The sequence below is a fragment of the Pecten maximus genome, unplaced genomic scaffold, assembly GCF_902652985.1.
Source record: "Pecten maximus unplaced genomic scaffold, xPecMax1.1, whole genome shotgun sequence".
NCBI lineage: Eukaryota > Metazoa > Mollusca > Bivalvia > Pectinida > Pectinidae > Pecten > Pecten maximus.
The window spans coordinates 562-21,015 of record NW_022979204.1 but is presented as its reverse complement, the minus strand read 5'-3'; the positions used below and the strand labels follow the sequence as shown (position 1 = coordinate 21,015).

The following is a 20,454-nucleotide window of genomic DNA, read 5'->3' as shown; positions in this document are numbered from 1 at the left end:
AATCGTTTATTGTAAGAGAAAATGGAATTATAACACTACTCTGCAAATTAAATATGGATATATAATGTAGGCAACATCAGTTCAGTATAAAAAAAAACTTCTCAGTTGGAAAAGGAATAATTTGTTTTTCTATTACACTCTCCGTTTTAGTAATGGGCTTTTTTTGGCAATATTAATGTCAAATAATATGCCACATCTATCATCTATCATTATGACGCCATAGTTTACTGTAATTTTTGGAGATATAGAATCTCGCAGAAGTTTTAGGAACACAAGAAATTGTAGGTATAATCTAGTTTTCCAATCTAACTGAGCTATTGCAGGTTCTCTCTTGAAATAATCAAAACCCAGTGGGCCTCTAACTCAGGTACTGTAGAATAGTGTGAATTATATTTAACCGCAATATAGGTTTTATAACTGGGCATGAGATTATCCTGGATAAATACAATTCATGTATAAATAAAAAATTGAAATAACACATCCTAAAGTCCTAAAGTGACTGCTTCAATAGAATTATTCTTCTTGACCGAGCATCTCATAATTGACTCGGGTCCGTATATTTCTTATCTACTAAGGGACAATAAATACAGTAGAATGTAGTTTATCACGGAGTTTTATTAAGTACATATAATTTAAAACCAGGAACTTTTAACACAAACATACAGAGTATACCATTTCAGTATTAGGTAACTGAAAACACACTATGACAGGTTTGATATTGTTCTGAACATACAAATAACATAAGGCCACGTGCACACAGTGCTATTTTTTACTGTAAGGTACATGTACATGTACTTGTACATATATGTTGGCAGTGCTGTTTTGTAGAAAATAACTTCTCCATAATTGATGAGCATTATATGCCATTCTAGAACTGTTACATACAAAGAGTGTACTATATATATATGACATATTGATTTAATATGAATATCGGTCTAAATTTCATACCTAATACTATAACAATATAGTCATCATAAGCCAGCTGAGTGTTGAAATTTGTTTTTATTTCATTTCTTCAGTAAGACAAAATAAGTAAAAATAATTCTTCAAAATTATTGACTTCCAACTACAAGGCTGTAAGACATCAGATGGAAACAGAAAATAACCATTAATAAAGCCTCCCTCAAAATATTCAGTTTATTGTATTTTTTTTTTTAATTTAGTGAATTATGCATATACATCTTTATCAGTTTCTATCTAAAATACATTAATGTACACATCATCACACTTCTGTCTATAAATAGACCCAGCCATTACTACTGGGAAGTAATTCGTTTCATGTTTCATACCTGAATATCAGTCATTAGCACAAAGCTGTGAACACAAAGTTTGTACTACCTTATAATAGACATTATCTCCTTGCATCAATGACCACGTTTAAAGAACTCAAACTTTTTTTGATGTCATATAACTTCCTTGTCGGAGTACAACACAAAGAATAAAACACCCACTCAGTCATCCTAACTCAGGCGTTGGCCACCAAACAACATGTACATAATAAATGTACTTGGCTAAAGACAAATCTTTTATGCTTCCTGTTTTAACTTTCAGTCTTCATCCGAGTCATCAAGTACTCTTCGTTTAAACTGAAACAAAATCAATATCCTTTTAAGGGATGCTTTTAAAATTAACAAGGCATCTCAAGCCATAAATATAACGTCGTTATTCAACATTGACAATACACAATAAAAGACAGTAAGCAATGTCTAATCACAATGTCGCTCAGCAAAATGCTAACTTAATAAGATATAACAAGTGATAATAGTTGTTAGTAAGAGTGTGAGGAAACAGCACTATATATCTGATATCTAAAGAAACGAAGGAGAGATGTTTAAAATCTATCAATAATAATAAAGGAAACAGCATTATATATCTGATATTTGAAGAAACGAAGAAACGATGTTTAAAATCTATCAATAATAAGAGTGGGTACAGAATTGTGAAGTGTATGAAGTTTTAGGGTAATCTGATATAATTAATGAAGTTGGTAGAATGAGGACAACGAACCTCTCTTTATAGCAGCTACATTGTAGCAGAAACCTCAATTTTGACCCCATGGCCAGGAGATTGAGTTTGAAACCCAAATCTACCCAAAAAATGTTGGTGGTGAGTTTCTCCTGAGATTGAAACCCAAATCTACCCAAAAAATGTTGGTGGTGAGTAAGTCTATGAAAATGAATGAAGTTGGTACAGCAATGACATGGGAAATCTATTTATAGTAAGTGGCCACGATTTTGAACCCAGGTATGTGAAACCTGAACTCATACAAGAGATGATGGCTGTAAGTGTTAAGTTTCTAATCAGGACTATCAGGTAATTAATGAGGTCTTTTGAGCATAGACTTCAGAAACCTATTTACAATAGAGGTGACCTTTATTTTGTAAAACATGATGGTTCATGAATAAGTGTATTGAGTTTCAGGACAATTGCATCATTAATGAGGTTGGTAGAGTGAGAACATCATTTGGTTACATACGTAGGAATCTATCTCTATATACAGTCGAACCTGTGTATCAAGGACACCTAAGAGACAAGGCAAAAGTGTCCTTTATAGACACCTCTTACGATGGCCGACAGCGGCCGGCAAAAACACACTGCTGCAAACTGTGTTTTGTACCCTAATACTCTATATAATTGAGTACAAAACACGTTTTTTTCTAAAAACATAACAGAATAGTTATATTTAACAGAATGGCACTACTGGGGAAAATTTACATAGAAGTAGCACAGAGCTTATCATGTGATTTGATTTATTTTGTTAAATGTCCTATTAACTGCCAGGGTCATTTAAGGACGTGCCAGGTTTTGGAGGTGGAGGAAAGCCGGAGTACCCGCAGAAAAACCACCGGCCCATATGAGTTTCGACCTCGCAACCCAGAGGTGGAGGGCTAGTGATAAAGTGTTGGGACAAATTTTACCACTCAGCCATCGCAGTCCCATAAAACAAAGCTTATGATGTGACAGTTTTCAGTGACCTAAAGACATGTGCATATGACAAAATATACTTTGGTTTGATTTGTTTAACGTCCTATTAACAGGCAGGGTCATTTAAGGACGTGCCAGGTTTTGAAGGTGGATGAAAGCCAGAGTACCCGGAGAAAAAAACCACCGACCTACAGTCAGTAACTGGCAACTGCCCCACGTAGGTTTCGAACTCGCAACCCAGAGGTGGAGGGCTAGTGATAAAGTGTCACGACACCTTAACCACTTGGCCACTGCGGCCCCTGACAAAATATACTATGATAATCTTTTTACATTGTAGATAAAGACAATGTAGGATTGGAGAAAAGAATGTAGGTGCACGTCCATCAGCAGGATTGATGTTTGAAATAAAAGGTTAAAATACCCAACTGGTGGTTTATCTTTAGCCTGGGTAGACCAAAGGAGGGGAGGAACTGAAGACATTACACATTGAATTGGTGGTTATTATATTTAATCTACGTAGATTCAAGGAGAGGAGAAGAAATGAAGAAATTACACATTGAATTGGTGGTTATTTTCTTTAAGCTGGAACAGTGTCAAGGATCGTTACATGTGAATGAAAAATTTCAGAGGAAAAAGGAATAACCAGAAAGATTCAGTTACAATGAATAAAACATTCAATATACCTTTACTGTGGTCTTTTTCTGTGTCTGCTCACTGACCCTCTCAAGTAATCCTTTCAGCTGATCCTCTCCAATCTGGGATACAAAAAGTTCTTGTACAATTTTTGAATATTTAAATCTTTATGTAGTGGGGAGAAGAGTCATGGTCCTGATTCTGGTTTAACAAATACTTAAATTTCAAAATAAAAGTTTTCAAATGAAGGTGAAATATATCACTTCAGTTTAAATTTGTTAAGTTTGTAATATGAATAGATTTTCACACATCATGTGTTACCTGTATAAGGTTCATAATCTTTCATGTTTGGGGATTACAGAAACCCGAAATCTTACCTTGTTTTGGATCTGACCTGATTTTGCCATCTGTATCAGCATGTTTTCAACCATTTTTGCCTTTTCAGGTTTGGCAACAGCTATTGTATTTACTGCAACATAATCATAACCTTGCAGTCGACTGAAATCCTGTCTTTAATTGACTCTGTCGCAAGGATCTTAATTTCATATAAGCATTACAGGGTTATCTCCCCTATAATACCAACTTTACACTGTGATAATTAACAGTCAACTGAGATCATGTCTTCAGTGACTCTGACACAAGGATTTTAGTTTCATATAAGCATTACAGGGTTCTCTCCCTTATAATACCAACTTCAATGTAAATTACACTGATTACTGTAATAAGCAACAATTGATCTGTTCTGATGAAAAGCCATGCAATTGATTATGTTTATATTGCAATGTCACATTTCCTAATTTAATTGTTCTGAGATGAATACATGTACAATGTAATATGTGTACAATTTGCATCCACTGGGATGCAGGTATTGATATAGTGGGCTGACCATGCATCACCATTGAATTTTTTTTTTTTTTTAAATGTGTGCAGAATCATTCTTTTTAGAACATGGATGTGGTGCAGTGGTATAAGCTGCAAGTAAGCCATAAAATTGTCTTCCTTCATCATTTAATTTGTGTTACTACATATGCAATATACGTAATTGTGTATTAAATATTATATATCGGTATACCCATAAATCTACTTCCTGATTGTTGTTTTTTAGTTTGACTACTGATTGACACTACAGAACTGCCTTTTATTTCCTATGTTCGGTATATAGGCTTAATTCCTGTCCATTGGTCTTGATTATTTCTATCCAAGTTTCAAGCTGTTTGGTCATGACAATGCAAATGTAACAAAACCCTTTTCCTCTAAATAATATAAATTAAATCCAGTAAACCTTTTACAGAACTCACATCTGGCCCGGGCTGGCTGGTCAAGCACTTGGCTGAGGATACTGTGTTTCATATCGGCCATCTGTCTGGCCTTCTCCATCTGTTCCTCCTGGGATGGACCACCACCTCCTCCGCCGCCGCCACCCTGAAGCAAGAGCAAAACACAGAAAATGAAGCAAAACTAGTATATGATATGAGTACATGTTATTTACAATTATCAAGTTAACGAACCCACTGCCCATTTTCTCAAAAATGTTAAGTATCTAAAAAAAATTATATGTTAAAAAAAATGACAATTTTTAGTTTGGTGATATTGCTTTATGTACATCTGTAAATAGAATATTACTGAAATCCATTATCACAAGTACATGTATGCACATATTACATATTATCTATCATATATACTGCTTGTCACAAAAATGTATAAAATGTACCCATTGTACATAATATATATACATACAGGCCATAATCAACAACAATAAATGACAAAAACAGTATGTAATAGAGTCACAGGTACTGAAAAAAACCATCGAGGTGGTGCATGAGGCTAGAAATTAAATAGAATAAAATTTCCAGGACATGAAACTATTGGTATTATATGGAAATTATATTCACAACAGTCTATTGAGACTTGTTTCAATCGATCATAATTACTCTTTCTTGGAAATATAGCACTTTCAAACTAATTAAGGCCCAGGATACTGATATTAGGCATATAGCATGTAGGGTTACTAAGTTTGTTCAAATGGATGGTTTTTCATGACCCACTTTCAAGGTCACCATGGTCAAATATGTTTGAAATATTTTAGTACATTCTTTTGATATCTGACAATGATATTTTTCCTGTAGCTATATACCGCATAATATATTTCACTTTTAAGATTAGATATGTCAGATTAATATCATGTGAGAGATTCAGGCCCTTGTGGTTCTCTTGTTTCCACTACATATATATACATGATACATGAATGATTGCATTGATGGATTGAGTTCAAAATTCCATTCAATCCACAACATCTTGACTGCAGATGTTTTTATGTTTCATCAACAAACTACATGTACCTGCAATACTACTCTTCAAACCCAAGGGATTTGTTGCCCAAATCTGGTGAGATATTGTCTGTGATTCCACACTAACATGACTAGATGAGACATATATTTGCTCATCTGTTACAAGTATGGATGCTAATATGTAAAATTTGGTTGAAGTGTTGTTGACTGCTTATCCATGCATCTACATTTAAATATGTTTGTCATCCAATCAATATGTTTGTCATCCAATCAAAACTAACTCATCCAATCAAAACTAACTCAGATAGTTAATTTGAAAAAAAGAGTAAATTTATAACATCATGCATAACATCTTTGCTCCTGTTTTAGTCTTTTTGTTTTGGGATAGAAGCATGCTAGCAGGAAACAGATCATTTAGGTTACCAAAAACAATATATATATGTGTCAAAGGATGAACGAAGAGTCAAGGCGATGTCTCCACCAAGCTCCCAGATTTCCTTATATTAATCTTGGAAACATCACCAACTGGTCAGTCACAACTGGGACTAACCGTGCAGATATAAGATTGATATTTCCACAAGGTTATTATATTTATTATAAGACACTAAAATATTATCCCCTCATCATAATGAAGTCAGAGCAGGGTGTTCGCATTACATATATATAATATAATCACCGTTTCTTAGCACTTCAGTAATTATAACTTCTATTTTAAATGTGTTTAGATGGAACTTTATACGTTGGTTAAGTATGAGAATACCTTGAATAATTTTTGTTTCAAATAAATACATGTATACTCTATGTACAGGGTTTAATATAATGTTACATACTCCATGATCCAGTTGATTACATGATATCTTTAATAACTTTTTTGGTTGGGATTTTAGCAGTCTGATAAACCTGACCAAAATAACACACTTAAAAATTCTCACTGTTGACACCTATTTATGGTCAGCTATCAAGCTACAGTATCTACTGCTCTTCTGACCCCAAAGATTTGTCACCCAAATCTGGTGTGACTATATCATGTAAGTGGAGAACACCTATAGCTATATACTGAGATAATTGACTGTGACTTCACACTAACTGGACTCACAAGGCCTATCTGTTATTAAATGCTAAAATTGTAAAATTTGGTTGAAGTGATAATTGTCGATTGCTTGCAATATGTCTACCAATCAAAATTATACCTCTTGTAAATTTGAAGAAAAAAAGTAAGTTTTCTCACATCATGCATGACCATCTTTGCACCTGTATTTCAGTGAGCATATTCAACTCATAAATTATTTTGTTTTGTTTTTAGATAGAAGCCGAGAGATATGGATCATATAACATTACCAAAATCATAGAGGTCACTTGTATTAGACAAATAAATCAACTTTATCAAGCTGTCAAAGGATGAACGAAGAGTCAAGGCGTTGTCTCCACCAAGCTCCCAGATTTCCTTATATTAATCTTGGAAATATCACAACTGGTCAATCACAACTGGGACTATATCCAGATATAAAATTGATATTTCCATTGCCTAATTATGCTCTACCGTGTAGATTACCCAGATATAAAGATTGACATTTCAATTGTTTCAGACTAACAAGATATAAATTTGATATTTTCTAATAGGACAGGAAAAATGCACATATGTACATGAGTTATGTTACTTTTTGTACCATTAATTGGTTTCACTGATTAGAAACTTTAAATATCCAATGAATGCTACACATGGATGAAAGTTTCAGAACCTTAAAGTATTGAAATACCTAGCCTATAGTCTAGACCTGTTTTTGCAAAAAAAATATTTTAATATATATGGAAGAAGATATTTACAAAATACTGAATTCAGCATTAATACTGAAAACTTTCATCCATGATGCTTCATATCCATTTTATCATGTACATGTGATAATGATAAGAAAATGGACCAAAAACAGTCTAGCTAGCAGATGATGCATCAAATGTGTCGAATTCAAAGTGAACCGAAGCTCACCCAACACATCCAATTTTTCAAGCGTTACACCTTGTTGATATTGTAGGGGGATAATATTCTTTTGATAAATACAATTACCAGATGCAGACGTCTTGGCCAACAAAGGGATCATATCTCTTAAAATTAATTCAGTGTCAAAGGATGAACGAAAAGTCAAGGCAATGTCTCCACCAAGCTCCCAGATTTCCTTATATTAATCTTGGAAACATCACCAACTGGTCAGTCACAACTGGGACTAACCGTGCAGATATAAGATTGATATTTCCACTGAACTTATTTCCACAAGGTTATTATATTTATTATAAGACACTAAAATATTATCCCCTCATCATAATGAAGTCAGAGCAGGATGTTCGCATTACATATATATACAGTATATATAATCACCGTTTGTTAGCACTTCAGTAACTTCTATTTTAAATGTGTTTACAGATGTAGATGGAACTTTATACGTTGGTTAAGTAAGAGAATACCTTGAATAATTTGTGTTTCAAATAAATACATGTATACTCTATGTACAGGGTTTAATATAATGTTATATACTCCATGATCCAGTTGATTAAATGATATCTTTAATAACTTTTTTGGTTGGGATTTTAGCAGTCTGATAAACCTGACCAAAATAACACTTAAAAATTCTCACTGTTGACACCTATTTATGGTCAGCTATCAAGCTACAGTATCTACTGCTCTTCTGACCCCAAAGATTTGTCACCCAAATCTGGTGTGACTATATCATGTAAGTGGAGAACACCTATTGCTATATACTGAGATAATTGACTGTGACTTCACACTAACTGGACTCACAAGGCCTATCTGTTATAAATGCTAAAATTGTAAAATTTGGTTGGAGTGATAATTGTCGATTGCTTGCAATATGTCTACCAATCAAAATTATACCTCTTGTAAATTTGAAAAAAAGTGAGTTTTCTCACATCATGCATGACCATCTTTGCACCTGTATTTCAGTGAGCATATTCAACTCATGAATGATTTTGTTTTGTTTTTAGATATATAGAAGCCGAGAGATATGGATCATACAACATTACGGAAATCATACAGGTCACTTGTATTAGACAAATAAATCAACTTTATCAAGCTGTCAAAGGATGAACGAAGAGTCAAGGCGATGTCTCCACCAAGCTCCCAGATTTCTTTATGTTAATCTTGGAAACATCACCAACTGGTCAGTCACAACTGGGACTATATACAGATATAAAATTGATATTTCCATTGCCTAAGATCTAGCTATATATATAGATTACCCAAATATAAAGATTGACATTTCAAATGTCTCAGACTGACAAGATATAAAATTAATATTTTTTAATAGGACAGGACAAATACAATAACGTTAACAAGCAGGCTGGTACTTATATAAGCCCGGGACCTCCAAGCTCTAAACAGATACCCAATCAATTAATTTTCAAAAGTACAAATTTTTTATTCATTTTAGACACTCATCTAGTGGTATTTGAAATATATACAAGTGATACATGCTGAGCAGGGCTTCGATAAAGTAATCATCTACTCGTCTGGATGAGTGAAAATGCCACGGTGCCGGATATGTTCATCCTTACTACGTACGTATACCCATCCCTGTGCAAAGTAAATTTTTCTCTCAAAGATAATAGGACACATTCATAAAATCCCAACATCTTGCTTAACAAATCATTAATTTGATACCATAATGTTAAGTTATAACAACAAAAAAAACTAAAATAAATGTTTCTCTTTTTGAAACATGAGAGATACGGATCATTCAACTCTACTGAAGTCATATATACAGGTCACTACTCACTTGTATTGGAAAATAAATCCACTGTCAAAGGATGAACGAAGAGTCAAGGCGATGTCTCCACCAAGCTCCCAGATTTCCTTATATTAATCTTGGAAATATCACAACTGGTCAGTCACAACTGGGACTATATCCAGATATAAAATTGATATTTCCATTGCCTAACTATATAGCTCTACTGTAGATTACCCAGATATAAAGATTGACATTTGACATTTCAATTGTTTCAGACTAACAAGATATAAATTTGATATTTTCTAATAGGACAGGAAAAATGCACATATGTACATGAGTAATGTTACTTTTTGTACCATTAATTGGTTTCACTGATTAGAAAGTTTAAATATCCAATGAATGCTACACATGGATTGGATGAAAGTGTCAGAACCTTAAAATACTGAAATGCCTAGTCTGTTTTTGCAAAAATATAGAAGAAGATATTTACAAAATACTGAATTCAGCATTAATACTGAAAACTTTCGTCCATGATGCTTCATATCCATTCATCATGTGATAATGATGAGAAAATGGACCAAAAACAGTCTAGCTAGCAGATGATGCATCAAATGTGTTGAATTCAAAGTGAACCGAAGCTCACCCAACACATCCAATTTTTCAAGCGTTACGTACACGTGCACCTTGTTGATATTGTAGGGGGATAATATTCTTTTGATAAATACAATTACCAGATGCAGACGTCTTGGCCAACAAAGGGATCAAATCTTTTAAAATTAATTCAGTGTCAAAGGATGAACGAAAAGTCAAGGCAATGTCTCCACCAAGCTCCCAGATTTCCTTATATTAATCTTGGAAACAACATCAACTGATCAGTCACAACTGGGACTAAACAGATTCATGAAGATTGATATTTCCACAGTTAAACTGGTTAATAATATCTGAGGCTAAAAATTATTAAATGGCCTAATTAATATAAAGGATGATATCTTACTCCAAGAGAGGAGACATAATACTGTATTACATAAATATTGGAACCACATACAGGGGCTAGCATCATATATATATATGGCATCATAGTTTGATTCAGAAGTTAAATAACTATTTCTCAGAAATTAGACGCCCGAAATTAGAAGGGTAAACTAAAGACATGTTATTGTCGTATCTCAGTTTGAGGAGCCAAAACAAACTAACTTCTACCACAGGTACTACATATTTATAAGGTACGATATTCTTTTTACAAATTAAGCATGCGATTGTAATCAATATTTACTCGTCTATAATGTAATATTTTGATTAAAACATCATAATCGTGTCCACAAGTACAAACAGGATGATCTATTCTACTGGATCACGAGCAGGACTGCAGGATGCTCTATTCTACTGGATCACGATGATCTATGACGTAAAGATAACAAGAAAACATTTCCCGTGCTCTTACGCATTTTTTCTTCGTCTTTTTTATGCCATATAATCGTTGCTAGCCCCTGCGACGGAACCCTTGGATCCCATATAGGACAGGTATGATTCGCACGCACGTGTGTCGATCGTGAGTTACAGTATTATTCGAGCAAATATTCAGACGCCGAGTAATATTTAGGAAATAAATGACATACTAACGAACAAGAAATATTAACACATGTAAAATAACACATACCCCATACTGGGCCTGCATCTCTGCCATCCGACGGGCACGAATACTTTCCAAATCGTCGTCTTCCATTTCTGTTTTTGGTATTTTGTGAGAAGTTCCGGTGAGAGTAATTTATGAACCAAATCACCTGTCATCTCCGGATGCTACTGCGATGAACATGGGCTATCGATTCAATATTTAAAAAGATCATTACCAAAATGAATATTGTCATTTAGTTTGGAATATAAAGGTGATTTGTATTTTTAGCACACAGGCGATATTCTTTTTATAGCTTTTCCGGAGCAGTTCCGGACTTATCGTAATATTAGATTGCACAACAAAATGACAACAAACATGGCGAGCGGCGAAGCACATGGAGGTGGAAACGTTTTGGAAAATTTCAAAGATAACCTCGACATTGTCATCACACAAATTAAGGGTACGAATGCTAACATTAACATTCGAGTATTGTTTTTAAGATCGTGTTTAGACAACCACAGAAGTGTAGATATAACCTGATCACTTATTGACTACACACTGGTAAGATACAATGTAACTTGTAAGATACGTATATGAGGTCTTTTTCCACCTGATAACATTGGTGGATGTTACATGACACCCTGTCAAAAGATTCCTGTCGTGTAAACCTCTAATATTATTGGATACTTGTAAGATAACTTGGTGAAATGAACTACTCACAGGTGTAAGATAACCTAGTGAACTACACACAGGTGTAAGATAACTTAGTGAACTACATGTACACACAGGTGTAATATAACTTAGTGAACTACACACAGGTGTAACATAACCTAGTGAACTACACACAGGTGTAAGATAACTTAGTGAACTACACACAGGTGTAAGATAACTTAGTGAACTACACACAGGTGTAAGATAACCTAGTGAACTACACACAGGTGTAAGATAACTTAGTGAACTACACACAGGTGTAAGATAACTTAGTGAACTACACACAGGTGTAAGATAACTTAGTGAACTACACACAGGTGTAAGATAACCTAGTGAACTACACACAGGTGTAAGATAACCTAGTGAACTACACACAGGTGTAACATAACCTAGTGAACTACACACAGGTGTAAGATAACTTAGTGAACTACACACAGGTGTAAGATAACTTAGTGAACTACACACAGGTGTAAGATAACCTAGTGAACTACACACAGGTGTAAGATAACTTAGTGAACTACACACAGGTGTAAGATAACTTAGTGAACTACACACAGGTGTAAGATAACTTAGTGAACTACACACAGGTGTAAGATAACCTAGTGAACTACACACAGGTGTAAGATAACTTAGTGAACTACACACAGGTGTAAGATAACTTAGTTGGTAGTGATTTAAAGCCTTCTTTATTTACTAGATGGTGAAACTGAACGAGAAACTGATGATGATTTTGAAGCAAAGCAGAGTGAATACTGGACCAAAGTGGGTAAGGTATATTATTATATTGGTCACAGTTGTACCATGATCATGAGCTCAGATCTAATGATTATTGGGTTTTTAGTCGCTTTTTTTGTATTGAATTTGACAGTTATATTTCTTTTTCTTAATAATCATTTAACATTTGATCAGGAATGAAGTCAGTTTAGGTTGTTGCATCCAGTGATTAATAAGTTTATATTGAAGTATGTAATTTAAGGCATGAGAGTCCGAGGTTAGTACATTGTATAATACTGTGTTGATGTGCAGGGCTTTTTCTCACTTGTTTGGGATGGGGCCTTTTCGTCTCATTTTGGGAAGAAAATTAGTGAATTGGGAAAGATTTTTCAGGTGTAAACTGCAAATTTTGGGAATTTGGCTTAAATATGAAATAATTTTAATTGGGAATGGGGCCCATTAACGGCCCCAAAAAGTCCTCAGAAAAAGCCCTGATGTGTGTTGCTAATCTACCTGAATAAACATTTCTATGTTAGAATTGAGGTGTATCCGGAAACTGGACATTCATACATATCATTGATATAAAGAGGATTTAACTCTTCTGTACATAATTGGTTTTTATTCTGTCAGTCATTAGAGCTTTTTATATTTTTGTCATTATAAAAAAAAGAGAGAGAAATTGTCCCATATTCATGTATGCTCAAGATAACTTCTGTACAATGTATAAAAAACCCAACAACAACAAGGGAGATAACTCTGGGTAAAAGTATGTCATGTATATATAAATTAAATGTTACAATTTCAGGATCAGTGTTCAAGTCCCTGTCCCATGAAGCCACCAAATTATCATTAGCATTTTCATCTCCTCCACTCCCAGACCAAAAGGTAGGTACAATACTGAACTGGTGTATAGATTTGATGGTAAGTATACATTAGGTTTTAATTTTTTGTTTGAGCATGAAATTATCAACAAAATATAATTTTCAGCCTTTCTCGGGACTACTGCATCCTTCTAGTACACTACTGTACTGCTGTCCCTCCTTTAACACTTGAAAGCCATTTAGTCTTGTTTTAGGTAATGTGTCTCGGGTACAAACTCAACAAGCATAAAAGTAATGCCCTAACTCCTGTACAAATGTTAGACCATAAAATGCACAAACAATTACCAGATTTAGTTCAGCTTAAATTAGAATTTTGTAACTTAATATCTATGTGTTTAAACATTATGCACTGAAAGTTTCTTCATAAACAATAATGAGTGTATCGTAAATTTATATATAGATGTATGTAAATCTGAAATCATTAGTAGTATACAGAATCATATATATTGATGCTTTGTTATAAATATGATGTACTTGAACAAACAGACTTGTAAGTCACTGGTGGAAATGTGTGAGAGAGCAACATTGGGCCTAGTCTCCCTGTTCTACAGCCTTCCCAAATCTCAGGGTGAGTAGAATTGTTGTATCTCTCTTCTGTACAGCCTCCTACGGATCCCCACTCTCAATTTTTAGGGCCAGTATAAGGGTTGTATCTCTCTTCTCTACAGCCTCCCCCCAAATCTCAGGGTTAGTATCAGTATTACATCTCTACAGCCTCCCATCCCAAATCTCATGGTAAATATATGTAACAGAGCGCAGGATTAATTAAATTTTAAATCACTGCCTCCGCTAGGGATCGAACCCGGGACCTCTGGCTTACTAGTCTTACGCTCAACCGATCGAGCTAAAGAGAAGATCTCTCTAGCCGAGCGGTATATTGCGGCTAGTATTTACCAGGGTTACATACTCCCCCTCCAGGGAAGAACTCGTCCTCGAGTTCCCAGGGGTAACAGCGATGCTTGTGGAGCAAGGTTGAGTATTTTTCCCGGGTCCCTACATGGGCGCCAATGTAACACTTAACTTGTCTGTGACTGCACATTTGCTGGATCGCAACAAGGTCTTTGATGAGCTTCGAATTGCCATACGTAGGTTCGAGGAAGATCAGAACCAGAGGACTACAGAGGACAAGACAACCAAGAAACAGGTAGCTAAGTCTATGGCAGCTGTTGACACCCCTTCAGCTGAGGAGGGAGGACTGAAGGAGATTAAGGGGATTGTACAACAGCTGGCTGCGGATGTCAAGGCACTTAAGGAGGGAAGTCGGGAAAAACAGAACAAGCCGAAGAAGAATAAGATGTTTCAGCAGAGGGATTTCCAACGACCTCAGAATCCTCAGCATCCCTACGACCAGTCTAGAGGGAATTATTTTCAGCCTCAGCAGGTATATCAGAATCAACCGAACTCTGGCTACAATCAACAGGAACCTACTGCTGCCATGGACAATGACCAGGATAGCAGAGAAGAGCCAGAATGCTATAGATGTCATCAGAGAGGGCACATTGCATTGGGATGTCGGGTTAGGTTGGATCATACCAGGAAACCTTTAAACTCCCAGTGGCCATCATCAAGGGGGGGACGATAGGCCATAATGGACGACGGAACCAGACCATCAGACAACCTCCAGATTTACTTGGACCACCTACCGAAGCCACCATTTTCATTGACAGATTCCAGACTAAGGCCCTTTTGGATTCAGGCTCTACCGTGTCTACAGTAAGCCGTAACTTCTACGACAAACATCTTAGTCACCTTGAGTTAAAATCTTTGGATACTGTCCTGAAGGTGGAGTGTGCTGATGGCCAGGATTTGCCATACCAAGGACTCATAGAAGTGCCTATCAGTCTGGAGGGAACAGGTCTCAGCGATGAAGATAACAGGATTGAGAATGGTATCTTCCTTGTGGTTCCGGATAGCCCCTATAACACCACAGTACCTGTACTTGTGGGAACCAACATTTTGACTGTGATGCTACAACGCGTAAGAGATGAATATGGACGGACATTCTTACAGAAAGCAAGACTCATAACACCTTTGTACTTGGCTTTCAGATGTATGACACTGCGGGACAAGGAGTTAGAGAAGCACAATCATCGTCTAGCTGTTGTTAGAAGTGCTGAAGATAAACCAGTAACCATACCTGCTAACTCTGAGGTAACCGTAGATGGGTTCACTAAGAAGAATTTAGCCTACCCCAATGTTTGTGCTCTTCTTCAACCAACTCCAGGATCCTGTATACCAGACGACTTGGATATTACCCCATCTCTAGTTCCCTATCACTATGATAGTAAGGGAATTGTCAAGGTTCACATCACCAACCTATCTACATCAACTGTAACGATACAGCCTCGATTAATTGATTACACCCTCGTGTAACCGGGGATATCAAATAACCACTTGGACATGATTTGTTTGTCGTGAGTTCTTTATTTTGACAAGTTCAGTAGGTTAAAACACCTACACTCTGTAACAAACATAAAAGACTAAAATTACACAAAGCACATACATTGCAAGATACAATCAAGGGAGATAACTAGCGAATCACACTAGTTATGCTAAACACGAAATATAAGCTATCTGGACACATGTAATTACATTTAACTAAGATATTAACTTTGTAATAATTATCTTTACAACTATCTTATTGAAATTACAATAAATATAGATCATATACATTTAACATGAAATTTATCTTTGAGACGAAAGATCTACTCTAGTACAAATCACCTATAAAGAGATTTGTATCAACATATATAAACAAACTGGATTCTCCCATAATAAGTTACACAATATTACAATACACTAAAAAGGTATTCACCTGTGTATGGCACAGAGCCGTTTCAACCTCATATCATCACCAGTATTCCATGTTTCTTATGACAATCTAAAAAATGCATAAAAACAGTTCTTTCTAATAATACTGCAGATCTGTACATATATAATGGATTAATTTAACCATTACTCACTTATATATATATATTACTGAAAAATACTACTCTGTATATACAAAGTTACAATTCAAAATAGAGATTTTGAATAAAGATAATAATTTAATTTAAATGCCAAACTTATAAAGTTCATAGCAAATCTACAATATAAGCTAGTTAGATACAATACATTGAAACAGTAATAATTCACTAGAACCATAACTTACCAATAAATTCTCTGTCTTTCGGTCCTTTGTCACAAATGTCCGACTCAATATATGTATAGGTCTGATCAGTTTGGCAGACTGTAGAGAACTAACTTCCTTACAAAGAGATTCCCGCCAAACTGACCAAAGGCTATTATAATATCTTGACCAATAAAAAGTATAGAAACCTATCACATGTACGTCATGTGATGTATAAAAATATAACTATACAGGTAAGGTAACTTAAAAATAGACATACAGGTAAGTCAGCAAGAATCACTCCCTGTAATCTATAACACACAAACACCTCTTCTGTTACACACACACTGAACAATATGGGCACAAATAAATAAATAACACAAGTCAATAAAATATATCCATACAAATTATATAAAGCATGACATTAATCACCCTATTACATCCTCCCCTGCTTCGAAAAATGTCGTCCTCGACATGGGATGTATAATGGTTGATAATAATCTTTATGAAATAGTACAAGTATACAATTAATGGAAAACTATCAACACTAGTACTGCAAATGGACAAAACTCAAGTTTTACCAGATACTATGTTAAGTAGTGCTGAGACAACTCTATCATCCTGCCCGCTCAGAGCTCCATCTTCCACCAACTCTGATAGGAATCTTGCGCGTACTTTCCACTCGGGCTCACTTGCCTGTTGCCTCATGATATATTGGTTGCCACGTATCCATGCAGGTTTCACCTTAGTACGCTGCGACCTTCTAGGCACAGTAGAGGTTTCCTGACTATCTGGTTCTGGCTCCGCTATCGTATCTGGCACCGGTTGCTCAGTTTCCAAACTAGGCTCATCTTCAGGACCTGTGCTAGTGGCTGATCCGGATAGGATGTTGTGTCTAACATCACTCGCAACCACTAACACTTCCTCCCCCTCTGAAGATGAAGTGGACCCTTCGTCAGAAGAAGGCACCTTCCTAGTCATATTCTTCCTCGTTCTCGGGATGGGAACCGGTTTCTTTGGTGGTATGGGTGGAGTTGAGTCCTGTTTAGTACTACGTAGGTATCCTATGGGTAAGAGGAGGTTCCTATGTAATGTCCTAACCCGTCCCTCACCGTTTTCCTTCCTTACAACATATGTTGGAATTCCGACATGGGGCTGGTCTATGACGAGGTATGGCTCCTCTTCCCACTTGTTAGACAGCTTATGCTTTCCGTCAAAGGACACGATCTTCACCAGAACACGATCACCCACATTTAACACCGCTTCTCGTACTCGTTTATCGTAGTATTCCTTTTGTCTGGTTCTCGCCTTGTCCAAACCTTTTGTTGCAAGCTCATAAGCGCGCACAAGACGGTTCCTCAAGTCCTCTACATATGAAGTTAATGACTTCACTGGAGGTCTGGTATCAAGTCCAAAGACTATATCAATTGGCAGCCTTGGATTTCGCCCAAACATTAAAAAATATGGGGTCTGTCCCGTTGAATCTTGTCTCGTACAGTTGTACGCATGGACCAATGAAGAGACATGTGCCTTCCAGTTCTGTTTCTGTTCCTGTGATAAGGTTCCCAACATACCAAGGAGCGTCCTATTGAAACGTTCGCAAAGACCATTACCCATGGGATGGTAAGGGGTGGTGTGCGACTTGTCGATTCCAGTAAGAGAACAAAGTTCCTTCAGTAACCGACTCTCAAAGTTTGGTCCTTGGTCTGTGTGGATCCTTCGAGGAAGACCATAGTGTACAACAAAATGGTTGAAGAATGTCTCTGCGGTTGTCCGTGCAGTCTGGTTCCTCGTTGGTATAGCTACGGCGTACTTGGTAAAATGGTCGGTGATGACGAGAATGTTTTCGATTCCACCTTTAGATGTCTCTAACGAAAGGAAATCCATACATACGAGCTCTAAAGGCTGAGAGGTGTTGATGGATACAAGCGGAGTACAGATCCTAGCTGGTGTCTTCCGAAGTAAACATCTGGCACAACTTCTTACCCACTCGTCAACATCTTTCGTCATTCCAATCCAGTAAAATCTCTCCCGAACTAAGGATAAAGTCCTGTCGCGTCCTTGATGCCCAAAGTCATCATGCAACATGGTGAGTACAGTAGAGATTCTGGACTTCGGTAGGATTATCTGGGTCTCAACGTCAGTATCTTTCATTACGTCACGGCACAACACACCATCTCTGATTCTAAACTTCTCAAAGTTTTTCATCATAGCCTGATGTCCAGGTAAAGGAGGCAGATCCTCTCGACGCGGTTTAATTCCAGACTTCACAAATGGAATCCAATATCCAATAAGGGTGTCACGCATCTGTTCCTCCTGTAGTCCTGGAATAGGATGAGTAGTTGAAGATGGTATATCCAGAGGTACCTGTGCCGACATAGCAATGGTCTCAATGTATGGAGTGACACCGATGCCCTTGCTAAGTGCTTGGATAACATCTTTGGAGATCATCTCTGAATCTGCGCTGAGTGAAGGGTGTCTGGACATGCTGTCAGCATCAGCATTGTTGATACCGGGTCTGTACTGGATGTCGAAATCATAGTTGGCCAACGCTGCTATCCATCTTTGTGACGTAGCATCAAGCTTAGCAGAAGACAACACATATGTCAGAGGATTGTTGTCCGTGATGACAGTGAAAGGGCAGGCGATGAGGTAACCGTAGATGGGTTCACTAAGAAGAATTTAGCCTACCCCAATGTTTGTGCTCTTCTTCAACCAACTCCAGGATCCTGTATACCAGACGACTTGGATATTACCCCATCTCTAGTTCCCTATCACTATGATAGTAAGGGAATTGTCAAGGTTCACATCACCAACCTATCTACATATATATAAGTGCTGTTTCTCCCTTCCCTACAGCCTCCCCAAATCAGATTCTCTGGGTGAATATAGTTGTTGTTTCTCCCTTCTCTATATACCCCCCACCCCCAAATGTCAGGGTGAATATACATGTTGTTTCTCCCTTCCAATTAGCCTCCTCCCCCAAATGTCAGAGTGAGTATAGGTGTTATTTCTCCCTGTTCCCTAATTACCTCCCCCAAATCTCTGATTACATATTAGCTATAGTGTTGTATAGATTTCCCAGTTCCGCAGCCTTCCAAAATCTCAGGGAAAGTATTTGTGCTATGTTTCCCTGTTCTACAGTGTCTCCAGGTTTGTACCTGATGTTTATATATATTCCTGTACAGGTTTGTACCTGATGTTTATATATATTCCTGTACAGGTTTGTACCTGATGTTTATATATATTCCTGTACAGGTTTGTGTCTGATGTTTATATATATTCCTGTACAGGTTTGTACCTGATGTTTATATATATTCCTGTACAGGTTTGTACCTGATGTTTATATATATTCCTGTACAGGTTTGTACCTGATGTTTATATATATTCCTGTACAGGTTTGTACCTGATGTTTATATATATTCCTGTACAAGTTTGTACCTGATGTTTATATATATTCCTGTACAAGTTTGTACCTGATGTTCATATATATTCCTGTACAGGTTTGTACCTGATGTTTATATATATTCCTGTACAAGTTTGTACCTGATGTTTATATATATTCCTGTACAAGTTTGTACCTGATGTTTATATATATTCCTGTACAGGTTTGTACCTGATGTTTATATATATTCCTGTACAGGTTTGTACCTGATGTTTATATATATTCCTGTACAGGTTTGTATCTGATGTTTATATATATTCCTGTACAGGTTTGTGTCTGATGTTTATATATATTCCTGTACAGGTTTGTACCTGATGTTTATATGTATTCCTGTACAAGTTTGTACCTGATGTTTATATGTATTCCTGTACAGGTTTGTACCTGATGTTTATATATATT

At 36.3% G+C, this 20,454-nt stretch overlaps 2 protein-coding genes across 2 annotated transcripts; one reads left to right on the top strand and one right to left on the bottom strand.

Annotated features, from left to right (window-relative positions):
- Nucleotides 1-595: 595 nt before the first annotated feature.
- LOC117318331 (programmed cell death protein 5-like) lies at nt 596-11,356 on the bottom strand. The gene is made up of 5 exons (XM_033873331.1): nt 11,241-11,356; nt 4,857-4,980; nt 3,936-4,027; nt 3,609-3,680; nt 596-1,586 (listed from the first exon to the last, which is right to left on the bottom strand). Exons 1-5 carry the CDS (start codon nt 11,304-11,306, stop codon nt 1,548-1,550), a joined length of 393 nt encoding a protein of 130 aa, XP_033729222.1. The 5' UTR covers nt 11,307-11,356; the 3' UTR covers nt 596-1,547.
- A 91-nt stretch (nt 11,357-11,447) lies between these two features.
- On the top strand, nt 11,448-19,874 carry LOC117318332 (cyclin-D1-binding protein 1 homolog; the record flags this gene model as incomplete). Its single annotated transcript, XM_033873332.1, has 5 exons — nt 11,448-11,655; nt 12,604-12,672; nt 13,426-13,505; nt 13,988-14,069; nt 19,869-19,874. Coding segments are annotated over exons 1-5 (334 nt in total), but the record flags the coding sequence as incomplete, so codon positions are not given.
- Between the last annotated feature and the right edge of the window lie 580 nt (nt 19,875-20,454).